This window comes from Nomascus leucogenys, unplaced genomic scaffold, assembly GCF_006542625.1.
Source record: "Nomascus leucogenys isolate Asia unplaced genomic scaffold, Asia_NLE_v1 Super-Scaffold_241, whole genome shotgun sequence".
In the NCBI taxonomy this organism is placed as follows: domain Eukaryota; kingdom Metazoa; phylum Chordata; class Mammalia; order Primates; family Hylobatidae; genus Nomascus; species Nomascus leucogenys.
The window spans coordinates 3,307,302-3,323,474 of record NW_022095767.1 but is presented as its reverse complement, the minus strand read 5'-3'; the positions used below and the strand labels follow the sequence as shown (position 1 = coordinate 3,323,474).

The window sequence follows — 16,173 nt, the reverse complement described above, 5'->3', positions numbered from 1 at the left end:
ACAGGCGTGAGCCACCACGCCCGGCCAGCTCAACTTTTATGTAGCAGAGTTGTGAGTTGTTTTTCAGTTGCCACGGACCCCCAGGTAGAAGGTCACATAACCTGAGCATGTCCAGATGAACCAAGTGTGTAACCACAGGCAGAACCTAAGTGCTCCCACTGAGGAGAGAGGAGTGGAGACTGAATTAAGAAGCAGATACCGCATGACAGGACCCAGGGTCCAATCAGAGTGAGCTCTGGCATCACCCCATGGCTGGATCCAATCAGATCATGCCTCCCAGCATCACCTCAGTGTAAGATCCAATCAGAACACGCCTCATTACCCTATGCTTATAAAAGCTGCCTCAGCCTACAGCTCCTGGAGACAGATTTGAATGTTCCTCCTGTCTCCTTGCAGTCGACTTGCAATAAAGCTTTTATTTTCTCAAAAGCTGGTGCCATGTATTGGCCTGTATATGCATTGGGCAGGGAGCACATTGATTGCATAGACAGCAAAAAGACTGTCCTTTCTCGGTTGAATTGCCTGTGCGCTTTTGTCAAAGATCAATTGATTATATTGGTGTGGTTTTATTTCTGGACTCTCTATTCCGTTCTGTTGATCTGTGTGTCTTCTTTTGCCAGTACTGTCTTGGTTATTGCAGATTTCCAGAACGTCTTGATATTGGGTAGTGACAGTCCTCCAACTTGGTTCTTCTTTGGTATTCTGTAGGCTATTCTCAGTCTTTGCCTTTCTGTATCAATTTTAGGATCAGTTTGTCAATATCTACAACCTGGCAACATCTATTAAAATTAAAAATATAGGCCGGGCACGGTGGCTCACACCTGTAATCCCAGCACTTTGGGAGGCTGAGGCAGGCAGATCACGAAGTCAAGAAATCGAGATCATCCTGGCCAACATGATGAAACTCCATCTTCACTAAAAATACAAAAATTAACTGGGCGTGGTGCCACGCGCCTGTAGTCCCTGCTGCTCGGGATGCTGAGGCAGAGAACTGCTTGAACCTGGGAGGAGGAGTTTGCAGTGAGCCAAGATTGCACTACTGCACTCCAGCCTGGTGACAGAGCGAGACTCCATCTCAAAAAAAAAATATATATATATATATAGAGATAGATATAAATACAGATATAGATATAGATATATATCCTTCACTTAGCAACCTCATTGCTGGAAATCTTTCCCTTGGAAAGAAAATCATCAGCACGTATGGGCATAGGTATAAAAATTAATTTTTATAGAGACAGGGTCTCGCTCTAATGCCCAGGCTGGAGTGCAGTGGTGTGATCATGGCTCACTGCAGCCTCAACCTCCCAGGCTCAAGTGATCCTCTCACCTCAGACTTCCAAGTAGTTAGGACTACGGGTGTACACCATCATGTTTGGCTAGTTTTTAAAAATTTTTCTGTAGATACAAGAGTCTCGTTACATTGTCCAGACTGGTCTTGAACTGGTCTCAAGCGATCCTCCTGCCTTGGCCTCCCAAAGTGCTGGGATTACAGGTGAGAGCCACTGCACCCAGCCAAAAAATTCTTATTGCAGCATTTTTTGCTTACTTTTTGGTAGTGATGGGGAATAAAACCTATTAATCAAATGAAAACTCATCAATGGGGATGTGGTTGAATAAATGAAGGTTCATCCACACCACAGATGATTATCAAGCAATTAAAAAGAATGAATTCAGATTTTAGTAGGTGGTCTAAGAAGTTTTCAGAAAGTCCTGTGAATAAAAAAGTATGTTCAATACGATTCCATATTTGTGAAACAGTGACCCCATCCTCTCTTTTTGGTCTATGTATTTATGAATATCTACCTTCATTTAATCAACAAAGAGAACAACCTGGTAGACTGTTAACTTGAAGAATGACCAAAGTAAGAGGAAATAAGAGAAAAAGAGACGGTAGTTCAACCCCTGATGACTGTTGAAACAAATAGTAACTCCTTTTTCTAAACCAGTGCTGTCCAATAGAAATATAAATGCAAGGTCAGGCTCGGTGACTCATGTCTGTAATCCCAGCACTTTGGGAGGCTGAGGCAGGAGGATTGCTTGAGCCCAGGAGTTCAAGATCAGCTTGGACAACATGATGAAACCTTGTCTCTACAAAACATACAAAAGTTAGCTGGGTGCAGTGGCGTGCACTTGTAATCCCACCTACTTGGGAGACTGAGGTGGGAGGACTGCTCGAGCCTGGGGGGTTGAGGCTAGTAAGCCATGGTCACACCGCTGTATTCCAGCCTGGGCAATAGAACGGGATCTTGCCTAATAAAAAATAAATAAAATAAAAACTAAGGCAACCAACATAGACAATCTTAACTCTTTTAGAACCCATATTTTATTTTATATTTATTTATTTATATCTATATATTTTTGAGACGGAGTCTCACTCTGTTGCCCAGGCTGGAGTGCAGTGGTGCGATCTCGGTTCACTGCAACCTCCGCCTCCCAGTTGCAAGCGATTATCCTGCCTCAGCCTCCCGAGTAGCTGGGATTTCAGGTGCCTGCCACCACGCCCAGCTAATTTTTTGTATTTTTAGTAGAGACGGGGTTTCACCATGTTGGCCAGGTTGGTCTCAAGCTCCTAACCTCATGATCTGCCCTCCTGGGCCTCCCAAAGTGCTGGGATTACAGGCATGAGCCACCGAGTGGCCTAGAACCCACATTTTAAAAAGTAAAAAGAAACAGATGAAATTTTAATAATATAATTTATTTAGTCCAGTGTACCCAAAATATCAGCATTTCACCCCTGTCATTGCTATTTGAGGCATCTTACATTCTTTCTCTTGTATGAAGTGCTTGCGATTCTGTGTGGATTTCACACTTAAATCTCCGTAGAACTGGTTCAAATGCTCACAAGCTCCCTGTGACCAGTGGCCACCTAACAATCTGTGGGAAGACTTGAGTGCCCCCTAGTGACAGATTTGATTAACTCCCTCTTGGCAATGAGGTCCTCAAACATAAATTAGATGGCGTGGCTTCCTGCCTAGAACCCACCGTGGCTCCCTGTTGCCGCCAGGTCATGTCCGCGCTCCTAGCTTTCAAGACCCCTTTCTTTTTTTTTTTTGAGACGGAGTCTCGCTCTGTCGCCCAGGCTGGAGTGCAGTGGCGCGATCTCGGCTCACTGCAAGCTCCGCCTCCCAGGTTCACGCCATTCTCCTGCCTCAGCCTCTCCGAGTAGCTGGGACTACAGGTGCCCGCCACCACACCCGGCTAATTTTTTGTATTTTTAGTAGAGACGGAGTTTCACCGTGGTCTTGATCTCCTGACCTCGTGATCCGCCCGCCTCGGCCTCCCAAAGTGCTGGGATTACAAGCGTGAGCCACCGCGCCCGGCCTTCAAGACCCCTTTCAATCTGAGTCCTGCTCGTCTCTCCACAAGCAACTTCCACTCCTTCCTTCCGGTCATATCAGATTTGCTCACCATTCATTCATTTACTGATCCATTGATTCAGCATTTATTGAGTGCCAATGAAGGCCCTGGCACATGTGCGTTTTCTGAAGATCAGTGATGTTCAGGTTTCTGGATCTGACAATTTGCACTTAACCAACTTTATTTTTGAGTGTTAGTCTTCTTGTCTGACTTAACTAATGGCACCCTTAAGGTTTCAGGGGGCAGGGTGGAAAGCTGCAAGTGCACCCTTAGCCCGCGGGGATGGGACCAGAGGGAGAGAGGCTGGGCAGGCATTGGGGCCCCAGATAAATGGGTGCAGACGGCAGAGCTGGCAGTGGGTGCCAGAGTCCTCTCTTCTCCCAGCAGGGCTAATCCTAATCCAGTTGAAGTCTGACCTCAAAGCCCACCTTGGCATCTCAAAATGCTGGGACTACAGGCATGAGCCACTGCACCCCGGCCTCTCTTGCTTTCTTCCTTTCTTTCCCTCCCTGCCTCCCTCCCTCCCTTCCTTCCTCTCTTTCTCCTCTCTCTCTCTCTTTCTCCATTCTTTTGACAGAGGCTCACTCTGTCGCCCAGGCTGGAGTGCAGTGGCACAATCTCTGCTTGGGTGATGAGTACGTTTTGGAACTAGATAGAGGGGGTGGCTGCACATACTGCGTGTACTGAATGCTACTGAATTGTACACTTGAACATAGTAAGTGCTATGTTGTGTGAAATTGATCTCAGTAAAAGAAAACAGTAAAAAGAAGATGGTAATTGAGAGGGATTGATTTAGTTTGCAAGAAAAAAATATTTTTTTTTTTACAAAGATGAGAAAAAGCAAATACAGAACAAGATACAAAGGTGCTAACATTTGTGTTTATTGGAAAGAGAAAGAGGCCACGCACCATGGCTCACACCTGTAATCCCAGCACTTTGGGAGGCCGAGGCGGGCAGATCACATGGTCAGGAGTTTGAGACCAGCCTGGCCAATATGGTGAAACCCCGTCTCTACTAAAACCACAAAAATTAGCTGGGTGTGGGGCGGGCGCCTGTACTCCCAGCTACTTGGGAGGCTGAGGCAGGAGAATCGCTCAACCCGGGAGGCGGAGGTTGCAGTGAGCAGAGATTGCGCCACTGCACTCCAGCCTGGGTGACAGAACAAGACTCAGTCTCAAAAAAAGGAAAAAAAAAAAAAAAGAAAGAAAAAGAAAACAGTAAAAAGAAGACGGTAATTGAGAGGGATTGATTTAGTTTGCAAGAAAAATATATATATATTTTTTTACAAAGATGAGAAAAACAAATACAGAACAAGATACAAACTTGCTAACATTTGTGTTTATTAGAAAGAGAAAGAGGCCAGGCGCCATGGCTCATGCCTGTAATCCCAGCACTTTGGGAGGCTGAGGCGGATAGATCACCTGAGATCAGGAGTTTGAGACCAGCCTGGCCAATATGGTGAAACCCGGTCTCCACTAAAAATACAAAGAAATTAGCCAGGCGTGGTGGTGGCAGGTGCCTGTAATCCCAGCTACTCAGGAGGCTGAGGCAGGAGAATCGCTTAAACTTGGGAGGTGGAGGTTGCAGTGAGCTGAGAGTGTACCACTGCACTCCAGCCTGGGCGACAGAACGAGACTCTGTCTGAAGAAAACAGAAAAAAAGGAAAGAAAGAAAGAGAAAGAGGCCAGGCGCGACAGCTCATGCCTGTAATCTCAGCACTTTGGGAGGATGAATTGGGAGGATCACTTGATCCCAGAGTTCGAGACCAGCCTGGGCAACATAGTGAGACTCTATCTCTACAAAAAAAAAATTTAAAAATTAGACAGGTGTTACGTGCCTGTAGTCCTAGCTACTCTGGAGGCTGAGGTGGGAGGATTGCTCAAGCCCAATTCGAGGCTGCAGTGAGCTGTGATCTTCCCCACTGCACTTTAGCCTGGATGAGAGAGGGAGACCCTGTTTTTTTGTTTGTTTGTTTGTTTGTTTTTAATTATTTTTACAAAGAGGAAAAAGGGCAAATACAGAGCAGTGTATAAAGGTGCAAACACGTGTGTTTATTCGAAAGAGAAATAATGTATATGGATCCTAGACAGGTCCCCTGGCTAGAACATCAAGGCAATGGGGTGAGGGTGTGGCTGGGGGCCCAAGGCCATGGAGAAGGTTCCAGCTTTGTGGCCTGGTTTCAGATTCGCCTGTATTCTTTCCTGGTGGTGGGGTCCCAGTGGGCGATCTGGTGGCTCTGTGCCTCAGTTTCCTCATCTGTGTAATGGGATGATAGCAGAGCCTGTCTTGAGGGTCTCTTGTGAGGATCCAGCCTGATCTCTTCCTCAGAGCTTTCCTGGGTCCTCTGCGGCCTCCCTCCCCCCGCCAAGCCTCATTCCTGGGCATGTGGCCAAACTCCTGGTGTTGTACGCAATGCTCTGACTCCCAGCTGCTTCCTGTGCTTATACAAAGAGGGCTCTGTCCCCAAGCCACACTGGCCTAGGCTGGCCCAGTGCACTCCACACACCATAGACTGCAGGCATCTCCCCATCCCTCCTCCCATCTCCTCGTCCCCAGCCCTGACCCTGTGCTCCTGGGCATACCCTGCCCACTCCTGTCTCCGTGCCTTCCTCGAGCCCATGCTAATGAACATCTGGGGTCTGCTGGCTCTGGCTGCACACAGTCAAGTCCCGCCTATGAGGGGGGACTCCATGGCTGCTCAGAAAGTCAAACGGAGGGTGGGGCTAGAGTGACTCACAGTGACCTTAACGGGATGACAGTGGCAGCAGCGGGGGGGGGGGAACAGTTCTGGGGGACATTAATAGTGTGACAATGTGACAGCAACAGGTGACAACATCACACGAACTGGGAATGATGGGAAGGCAACAGGTGACAGCAACAGATGACACTGTAATTTTAAAACCCACTAGGGGCCAGGTGCAGCGGCTCATACCTGTAATCCCAGCACTTTGGGAGGCCAAGGTGGACAGATCATGAGGTCAGGAATTCGAGACCAGCCTGATCAACATGGTGAAACCCCATCTCTACTAAAAATACAAAAAAAAAAAAAAATAACCAGGTGTGGTGGCACATGCCTGTAATCCCAGCTACTTAGGAGGCTGAGGCAGGAGAATTCCCTGAACCCAGAAGGAGGAGGTTGCAGTGAGCCAAGATCTTGCCACTGCACTCCAGCCTGGGTGACAGAGCAAGACTGCATCTCGGGGCGGGGGCGGTCTGGGGAGGACAAAAAAACAAAAAAAGAGAACATCCACTAGGGGTCGGGCGTGGTGGCTCACACTTGTAATCTCCACAGTTTGGGACTGAGGCAGGTAGATCACCTGAGGTCAGGAGTTTGAGACCAGCCTGGCCAATGTGGTGACACCCCGTCTCTACTAAAAATACAAAATTAGCCAGGCGTGGTGGCAGGCACCTGTAATCCCAGCTACTTGGGAGGCTGAAACAGGAGAATCACTTAAACTGGGAGGCGGAGGTTGCAGTGAGCTGAGATGGCACCACTGCACTCCAGCCTGGGCGACAGAGCAAGACTCCATTTCAAAAAAAAAAAAAAAGAAAAAGAAAAAGAAAAAAAAATTAGATGGTGATGTGTGCCTGTAGTCCCAGCTACTTGGGAGGCTGAGGCAGGAGAATGGCTTGAACCCGGGAGGCGGAGGTTGCAGTGAGCTGAGATTGCACCACTGCACTCCAGCCTGGGTGACAGAGCAAGATTCTGTCAAACAAACAAACAAGGAAACAACAACAAAAAAAACTTTAAAACACCAGATCCCCATTGGAGCCCCCATGGACCTCATTTTGCTGAGGGTGGGGGGAACTGGTACCAGCATCTCGGATCATTGAGCAGCATCAGGGCTTAGGGTGCCAGATGGTAATGAATGCTGTCTTCCTGGGGCCCGATCTGCGTGTGATGTGTGTGAATGTGGTTGGCTGCGGCACCACCAAGCTTGGTCACTCTGTCTCTTGAGCCCGGTTGTTGCTGATGCCAGTGGATTGTGATGTTAAGAACCCTGACATTCTGGCTGCCGGGCGCGGTGGCTCACGCTTGTAATCCCAGCACTTTGGGAGGCCGAGGCGGGCGGATCACGAGGTCAGGAGATCGAGACCACTGTGAAACCCCGTCTCTACTAAAAATACAAAAAAATTAGCCGGGCGTGGTGGCGGGCGCCTGTATTCCCAGCTACTCCGAGAGGCTGAGGCAGGAGAATGGCGTGAACCCAGGAGGCGGAGCTTGCAGTGAGCCGAGATCGCGCCACTGTACTCCAGCCTGGGCGACACAGTGAGACTCCGTCTCAAAAAAAAAAAAAAAAAAAAAAAAGAACCCTGACATTCTGGGTGATGGTACGACCATGAGCTGGGGACTGTGTCATAGCAGAAAGGTGAAGGTGTAAAGATGACAGGAGACATGCATGTCCCAGGTAGCGGAGCAACCAGAAAAGAGAAGGGTGTCACATGGAAAGGTGACAATGAGACAGGGTCATAGGGACAAGTGACTGTAGAATAGGAACATGGTGATGATGATGATATACATACATATTTAGAGACAGGTTCATGATCTGTTATCCAAGCTGGAGTCCAGTGGCAACATCATAGCTCACTGCAGCCTCAAACTCCTGGGTTCAAGCACTCCTCCCACCTCAGCCTCCCAAGTAGCTGGGACTACAGGTACATGCCACCATGCCCAGCTAATTTTTCTATTTTTTGTAGAGATGGGGTCTTGCTATGTTGCCCAGGCTTGCCTTGAACTCTTGGCCTCAAAGGATCCTCCGCCTTGGCCTCCCAAAGTGTTGACATTACAGGCATGAGCCACGGTGCCTGGCTGGTGATGCAGTTTTGATGGAGAGACCATGCACGTGTTTTGTACAGTCCTGGGTGGGGGGACTGTGATATGCGGTAGGATTTAAAGCCTAAATGTCCCTTCTTTTTTTTTTTTTTTGAGATGGAGTCTTGCTCTATCGCCCAGGCTGGAGTGCAGTGGCGTGATCTTGGCTCATTGCAGCCTCTGCCTCCCAGGTTCAAGCGATTCTCCTGCCTCAGCCTCCCAAGTAGCTGGAACTACAGGCGTGTGCCACCGTGCCTGGCTAATTTTTTTTTTTTTTTTTTGAGACGGAGTCTCGCTCTGTCACCCAGGCTGGAGTGCAGTGGCGCGATCTCGGCTCACTGCAAGCTCCGCCTCCCGGGTTCACGCCATTCTCCTGCCTCAGCCTCTCTGAGTAGCTGGGACTACAGGCGCCCGCCACCACGCCCGGCTAATTTTTTTTTTTTTGTATTTTTAGTAGAGACGGGGTTTCACAGTGGTCTCGATCTCCTGACCTCGTGATCTGCCCACCTCCGCCTCCCAAAGTGCTGGGATTACAAGCGTGAGCCACCGCGCCCGGCCTTAATTTTTTTTTTATTTTTATTTATTTATTTTTTTGAGATGGAGTCTCGCTCTGTCTCCCAGACTGGAGTGCAGTGGCACGATCTCAGCTCACTGCAAGCTCCGCCTCCCCGGTTCACACCGTTCTCCTGCCTCAGCCTCCCGAGTAGCTGGAACTACAGGCACCCGCCACCATGCCCAGCTAATTTCTTGTATTTTTAGTAGAGATGGGGTTTCACCATGTTAGCCAGGATGGCTTTGATCTCCTGACCTCGTGATCCGCCCGCCTCAGCCTCCCAAAGTGCTGGGATTACAGGGTGACCCACCACGCCTGGCAATTTTTTTATATTTTTAGTAGAGACGGGGTTTCACTGTGTTAGCCAGGATGGTCTCGATCTCCTGACCTCGTGATTCGCTGAACTCGGCCTCCCAAAGCGTTGGGATTACAGGCGTGAGCCACCACGCCTGGCAATTTTTTTATATTTTTAGTAGAGACGGGGTTTCACTGTGTTAGCCAGGATGGTCTCGATCTCCTGACCTCGTGATCCGCCGAACTCGGCCTCCCAAAGCGTTGGGATTACAGGCGTGAGCCACCATGCCCAGCCTAAATATCCCTTCTTAACAGTGTGATGTAATGAGGGTACAGTGGGGGGGGGGTGACACTGTCTGTGATACCACATCAATAACTGGCAATAACATAACAGACCAGCGTGGCACCGTGGGAAGTCTGAAACCACAGCACGTGGTGTGGACAGTAGCTTGGGTGGGGGGCGGTGAACAACCAATGCCCACTCTCTGCTGTCATTGAGCACTTCAGGTGCAGGGACTTCCAACAGCTCCACATCTTGGTCTTGCCACACCCTCTGGCTTCCTTCTCCCCTCGCTTCTGGAGGGCAGATAGGGAGACTTCTAGGACTGAGTCGCTCCCTGTCCCACAGTTCTTCCAGGAAAGCCCTCCCGCAGACTTAGCCACAGCAACAGTGGCCATGCAGTGTCCCTGGGATGGGACACTCTCTCCTCACCTTTTGCACCTATGCTGGGCTGCTTCTAGGGCACCCAGTGCTTGTCCCCGTGCCCATGTAAGATACATTTGTTGCAGAACAAATCTGGGTGGACCTTGGCAGAGGAGCCTGGAAAGAGGTGTCCAAGGTGTCCGGGGAAACTGGTTTGTCCACAATAGCCCCTGGGCCCACCCTCCAACAGGAACCCCACCCCGCTGTCTCTGCTGGGCCACCTCGATCCTGGGGTTCCCTCCCCAGTCCACCCTCCCCATGCCCCAGCACTCCACCTGACCCTTCTCACAGGGTCCACGGCCCCCTCCCTTGGCCAGGATGACTGGATCTTGTCCCTGAAGTCCGCGTCTGTCCCATGCTCCCTGAGCCCAGCCCTGGGGCCCTCAATGCTCCCCGGACACAGTCTAAGACCTGGAAGTGGAGCCTTGGGAGAACCTCCCCGTTCTGTGAGTCCACTACGTCTCTCCTCAGAGGTGGGGGGGGGGGGGCTGCTGAGGGCTCCTGGGTGCTTCTAGCCTCTTCTTATGTTTCCTGCTTTCCTCTTGCTCCCTCCCCTTCTCTTCTCCCCTAAAGTTCCAACCTTACTCCATCCAGGCATGTTTGTTCTAAGTTCTTTCCTTCTCCAGGCCTTTGCCTGTTCTGTTTCCTCCTGCAAACTCCTATGTAACTGTCAAAACCTAGTTCAAAAATCCCCTTCCAGGCCAGACGTGGTACCTCATGCCTGTAATCTCAGCTCTTTGGGAGGCCGAGGCAGGTGGATCACGAGGTCATGAGTTCGAGACCAGCCTGGCCAACATGGTGAATCCCCATCTCTACTAAAGATACAAAAAATTAACCGGGCATGGTGGCACAAGCCTGTAATCCCAGCTACTCGGAAGGCTGAAGCAAGAGAATTGCTTGAACCTGGGAGGTGGAGGTTGTAGTGAGCCAAGATCGCGCCATTGCACTCCAGCCTGGGTGACAGGGCAAGACTTTGTCTCAAAAAACAAAACAAAAACAAAATCCTCTCCCTCCCCGCAAATTGTGAGTTTACCCTATTGAACTCCCAAAGCTGACTTGCTGAATATACTCCCACCATAGCACTTCCGGAATGGAGACAGGGTCTCCATTTTTTGGAGATAAGGTCTTGCTCAGTTGCCCAGGCTGGAGTGCAGTGGCACAATCATAACTCACTGCAGCCTCAACCTCCTAGGCTGAAGCAATCCGCCTGCCTCAGCCTCCTGAGTAGCTGGGACTATAGATGCATGCCACCATGCATGCATCTATATTCTAATTCTTTTTAATTTTTTTTTTTTTTTTAGAGATGGGGTCTCACTATGTTACCCAGGTTAGTCTCGAACTCCTGGTTTCAAGCCCACTGGGCTTACTTATTTATTACATTCTGGAAGTACTGTGGTGGGGGGATATTCAGCACAATCAGCTTTGGGAGTTCAATAGAGTAAACTCACAATATGCGGATAGGGAGGGAGTTTTTGAACTGGACTTTGACAGATGCGTAGGAGTTTGCTGGATGGAGTAACAGCTTCAGGCCCAACACACAGCTTCTGACAGATCCCCATGGTAAGGGTCTATTCTCAAAGGTAGGAAGGTGGTGGAAAAGCCTAGAAATTTTTGTTTGGAGTACTGACAACAAACAGATAGGGAGCCGAAATTCTTGTCTGGTCCCTTTGGTAGGTGGAGAAACAGGTTCAAAGAGATTTGAAAGTTTACGCCGTTTGAATTGTTAACCTCTTCATTTGAGAACCAGATGAAAAACCTGGGCCCTTCTCCCAGGGAAATACATCTTTGCCCAATGTTTTGTCAACATATTTAGGGGCCCCTGATCTCAGCCTAGTTAAGAATTCAGGCTCTAAGAGCCAGGTGAGTTTCCAACGTCACTCTCGCAATTCTCCTTGCTCGAGGGAGGGGGCGGCGGCTTGGGAGGCCGTGAGAGGGCCGCCCAGGTGAGTCCCGGGACTTCTCTGCCCAGGCTGTCGTCCAGGCCCCCCAAAAGTCAGAGCCCCACCTCCATCTCAATCTCGATCCGAAAACGCGGCCCCGGCAGCCCCTACTAGGCGCCCCCAGCCCTGAGCCCCCTGCCCGCCCTCACATCCCTCCAGAACATCGGAGTTTTTCACTCGGAGCCCCAGGCCCTCCCCCGAGCCGCAGCCTCTCTCCCCGCCCCGGATCGGAGCCCCCCGTCCCCGCCCCGGGAGCTAAGAGGTGCAAACGCCCTCCTCCAACTCCTCCCGCCCCCAACTCCCCCCGAGTGGCAGCTCTGGGCTGGGAACGCGGCGGGGTCGGCCTCTCGGCTTCGCGTTCCCGCCCCGGGTCCCCGGCGCGGCAGGAGCCCGCCCTGCAGCCCTGAGTCCCGCGCGTCCGCCTGCCGTGCCCGCCTCCACGCGCGCCGCCTCGCAGGTAGGTGAAGGCGCGGGGCCCGCGGCTGGGCGAGATCGCGGGCGCTGAAGGGTGGGGAAGGCGGGGGCGGGGGGGCCGGCAGGGGGAGGGGGAGAGGATTCCTTTGTTCGCAGCCGAGCAGCCCCGGGCCCAGCCCCCTCCCCTCTCCGCCTTCTAGTGGCGCCCGCCGCAGTGGGGAGTGGGGGCGCGGGGAGCCGGCGGGAGGGGCTCGGCCGGGGCGCGGGGCCCCACAGGTGAGGGCGGAGCCAAGCGTGGTCGCGGCCGGGGGCCCTGCCAGGTGGAGATCGCGCCCCGCGGGCTCCGGGGGCGCCCCCTCCCCGTCGGCGGAGCTTGGGATCTCTCGCTCTTTGGCCCTCAGCCTCCACATCCCGTGCCGGGCGCGCCTTCTCTGCTCATTCATTCCACAAACTCCAGGGTGTGGCTCGCAGAGGCAGCGGTGTGTAGAGGGGACCGAGGCAAATCAGGCCAGAGACTCCCCCCACCTAATTCCCCCACCCGACCCGAGGCAGGGGGCTGGGGCGGAGGGAGTGGGGGAGGAGGGCTCGCAGGCCCCGAGGCTCCTTGGAGTCCACAGAGCCTCGGAGTGCGGACTGACACGGACAACTGAGAAGAAAAAGAGGGCGCCCCTCTCCAGCCAGCCAACCCTCCAACGTTGACAGGGGTTTCTCCCTTCTCCGTGGCCTTTGGACAACCAGGTTGACCCAGAGAGGGGCGTGGCCAAGGCCACACAGCAGGGCTCCCCGCCCATTCTCCACCTAGGCCGGGTTCCTTTCCTCCCTGGAACCTAAATGGAACAGGAAGGCCACTTGGTCTGGCTTCTCTCCCTCAAGTATTTTGCCTCCACCCTCCAAACGGTCGTCTCCCGTCCCGGTCTTCTCCCTCCCGTCCTTCATGGCCCAGGAAACACCCAGCCACGGAGGGCAGGAGCGAGTTCCGTTCCTGATCTTCTCCCCCTCCTTCTCTTCGTGGGCTTAAGCTCCAGCTTAGCCCCTCACTCATGGTGTAATGGCCTTAGTTTGCGTATCTGTGAAATGGGCACAGAAGCGGTCCCTTCCCTGCTGGGCCCAGGGTTACTCTCTGCACTGGGAAGTTCCAGCCCCTGCCTGGGCCCCCTGCCCAGGGAGGCATCCAGCCCTGACCTGGGAGCAGTAAACAGTCAGAGGAGGCTTCCTGGAGGAGGTGTGATGTTAGAGAAGGGTCTTGCGGCTGAGGGTGCACAGCTGAGGCAAAACCGGCATGGGATGTGGGGGGGAGGGGACACAGGGCCAGGTGGGGCCAGGCACTGCAGGAGTGGGGGTATCTGTGTCACAGAGGGACAGTGGGGTTGTTGCCTCCCATGACTTACCATCTTCCTCCTACCCTGGACGCTGTCCCGGCTCCACCCTCCCAGCTAGAACTCTGGGAATCTCCTCAATGCCCCCCACCTCCCACGACATAAGCCTCCCATTCCTCTCCTCTGTCTCCCATCTGGACAGCCCTCAGCCTTCTGACACCCTGTTTCCCCTGGGACCCTGCTGCCCTCCCCCACTCCACCTAACAGGCATTTCTGACCTTGCTCCTCCCACTCAAAGCTTTTCAAGGGCTTTTCATTGTCCTTGACGAATGAGCAAAAGCTCCATGACACCACTATGCCCACTCCTGCAACGCGTGGCCCCACCTGGTCCTCTCTCCCCTCCCTTCCACGTCCCACACCCGTCTTGCCTTGGCTGTGCACCCTCAGCCCCAAGACCCTTCTCTAACATCACACCTCCTCCAGGAAGTCTCCTCTGACAGTTCACTGCTTCCCGGTTGGGGCTGGATGCCTCCTTGGGCTCCCAGAGGCCCCGGGGCTGCCCCATTTGGCAACCACCCTGCCCTCCTCGTTGTGTTGGGTTCCCCATGGCCAGGGTGGGGGGCTCTTCTAGGGCCGACTCTGCTTCCTCTCCGCAGCCTCCAGGGGACACGCCATGACTCTGGAGGGTCTGTGTTTGGCAAGGGGCCCCCTGGCCCGGCTCCTGCTGGCCTGGTCGGCCCTGTTGTGCATGGCGGGTGGCCAAGGCCGCTGGGACGGGGCCTTGGAGGCTGCAGGTCCTGGACGCGTGCGGAGGCGGGGCAGCCCGGGCATCTTGCAGGGGTGCGTGGTACCTGGGATGCTGGGAGACCCTTTCGGTGTGGATCGGGCCATCCTGGGGCCAGCGGAATACCCGGGGGGATGTCCACAAGGGCAGGGGCTCACCATACCCATCTCGCTGTCCCCGAAGGCCGAATGTATGTGGCTCCCGGTTCCACGCCTACTGCTGTCCAGGCTGGAGGACATTCCCTGGCAGGAGCCAGTGTGTCGTGCGTGAGTGCTACTGCCGTCTGGAGGTGGGGGGAGGGCACAGGCCGGGGACACTCTTACCTACCTGCAGGTCCAGCTCTGTTTACACGGGGACTTAGCCAGGGACCTCTGGCTGAACCACAGGAATGGCCCTTGCGTCTGTCCTCAGGGTTCCAGGCCAACCTGCCATGTTCATTTCCTTTGCCCTACAACCTCCTTGTGTGTCTGTCTGTCTGTCTCTCTGGTTCCCTTGCTTTGTCTCTGCCTCTCTCTATTCATCTCTGCTCGTGTCTCTCTCTGTTGGTTTTTTTTCTTTATTATTATTATTTTTAGAGATGGGGGTCTTTGTGTTGCTCAGGCTGGTCTCAGACTCTGGCCTCAAGTGATTTTCCCATCTCAGCCTCCCAAAGTGCTAGGATTCCAGGTGTGAGCCACCGCACCTGGCTTCTCTCTGTTGGTTACTGTCTCTCTATCTAACTGATTCTCTCTCTCTCTGTCTCTCTGAGTCTCTCTCTGTCTGTCTCTCTCTGGCCTCACCCTCTCTTTCTGTTGCTGTCTCTGGAATCTGACTCCACTTTCCAGGAGACACCCAACCACAGTATCCAGGACCCCAGCACCTCCAGCTCTGTCCTCACAGCTCAGCAGCTCTGGCCCAAAAGCATTCTCTCCCAATGGCTGTAGCAGAGTCCCCAACCCACAGCCTGGGTCACACTACCTGCCCAGCCCAGCCCAAGAGTGGGGGACATCCCATGAAAACAGGGATGGGGTATGCTATGAGCAGAGCCAGGGATGCAGATGACCAGCAGCATCCACCGAGGTATTCCGGCCAGCCCGGGCACCGATGGAACAGGGATGGCCCAGCCTCGGTCCTGGTCTTGACTGCTACCTGCTGCACCCATCCAGCCATCTGTAGGCGCACCTGCGGTGAAGGCTTCTGCTCCCAGCCCAACCTGTGCACCTGTGCGGATGGGACGCTGGCTCCCAGCTGCGGGGTGAGCCGAGGTGAGCGGGAAGTGGCCTCTTGCGGGAGGGAGAAGAAGGTCACAGGGTTCCGGTTGCCACGGGGAGCCTGGGCTGCTTTTGTTGAAGGACAGGAGCGGGGCTGAGCATGCCCAGTCCTGCAGCCTTCCTGGGAGGGCATCTCGGGGCCCGTCTCCACCTTACTATGCTTCTTGCCTTCCTGTCCCCAGGATCAGGGTGCAGTGTGAGCTGTATGAATGGGGGCACCTGCTGGGGGGCGTCCTGTCTGTGTCAGAAGGGCTACACAGGCACCGTGTGTGGGCAGCGTGAGTATCCCCATGGGACTCCCCTCCTTGCACACCTGGGACTGTGATCCCAGAGTATTGGTCTCTGCTGCCACCTGCCCACTGCCCAGGGTTCCTTCTTCCTGGACTGGAGATTGCAGGGGACGTTTATTGTCACAGTCTTTTTTTTTGAGACAGAGTCTCGCTGTGTCACCCAGGCTGGAGTGCAGTGGCAAGATCTCAGCTCACTGCAAGCTCCGCCTCCCGGGTTCATGCCATTCTCCTGCCTCAGCCTCCCGAGTAGCTGGGACTACAGATGCCTGCCACCATGCCTGGCTAATTTTTTGTATTTTTAGTAGAGACGGGGTTTCACCATGTTGGCCAGGATGGTCTCGATCTCCTGACCTCGTGATCTGCCCGCCTCGGCCTCCCAAAGTGCTGGGATTACAGGCATGAGCCACCGCGCCCGGCCTTCTTTTTTTTTGAGATGAGTTTTGCTCTGTTGCCCAG

At 53.2% G+C, this 16,173-nt stretch overlaps 1 protein-coding gene and 1 pseudogene across 3 annotated transcripts in view; one reads left to right on the top strand and one right to left on the bottom strand.

The window, feature by feature from the left end:
- The window catches only part of LOC105740319, a 52,377-nt pseudogene extending 49,365 nt beyond the window's left edge, over positions 1-3,012 (bottom strand).
- Positions 3,013-11,711: 8,699 nt separating this feature from the next.
- FBN3 (fibrillin 3) overlaps positions 11,712-16,173 on the top strand; it is an 84,009-nt gene continuing 79,547 nt past the window's right edge. Inside the window, exons 1-5 of one of the 3 annotated variants that reach the window (XM_030807802.1) lie at positions 11,712-12,120; positions 14,050-14,233; positions 14,361-14,443; positions 15,323-15,421; positions 15,610-15,705. In XM_030807802.1, the coding sequence (XP_030663662.1) occupies positions 14,067-14,233; positions 14,361-14,443; positions 15,323-15,421; positions 15,610-15,705 (445 nt within the window). In that variant the 5' untranslated portion in view covers positions 11,712-12,120; positions 14,050-14,066. Of the gene's footprint in view, positions 12,121-12,693; positions 12,816-13,782; positions 14,234-14,360; positions 14,444-15,322; positions 15,422-15,609; positions 15,706-16,173 lie in introns of those variants that run through there. The other 2 variants (XM_030807803.1, XM_030807804.1) reach the window with 2 other exon arrangements.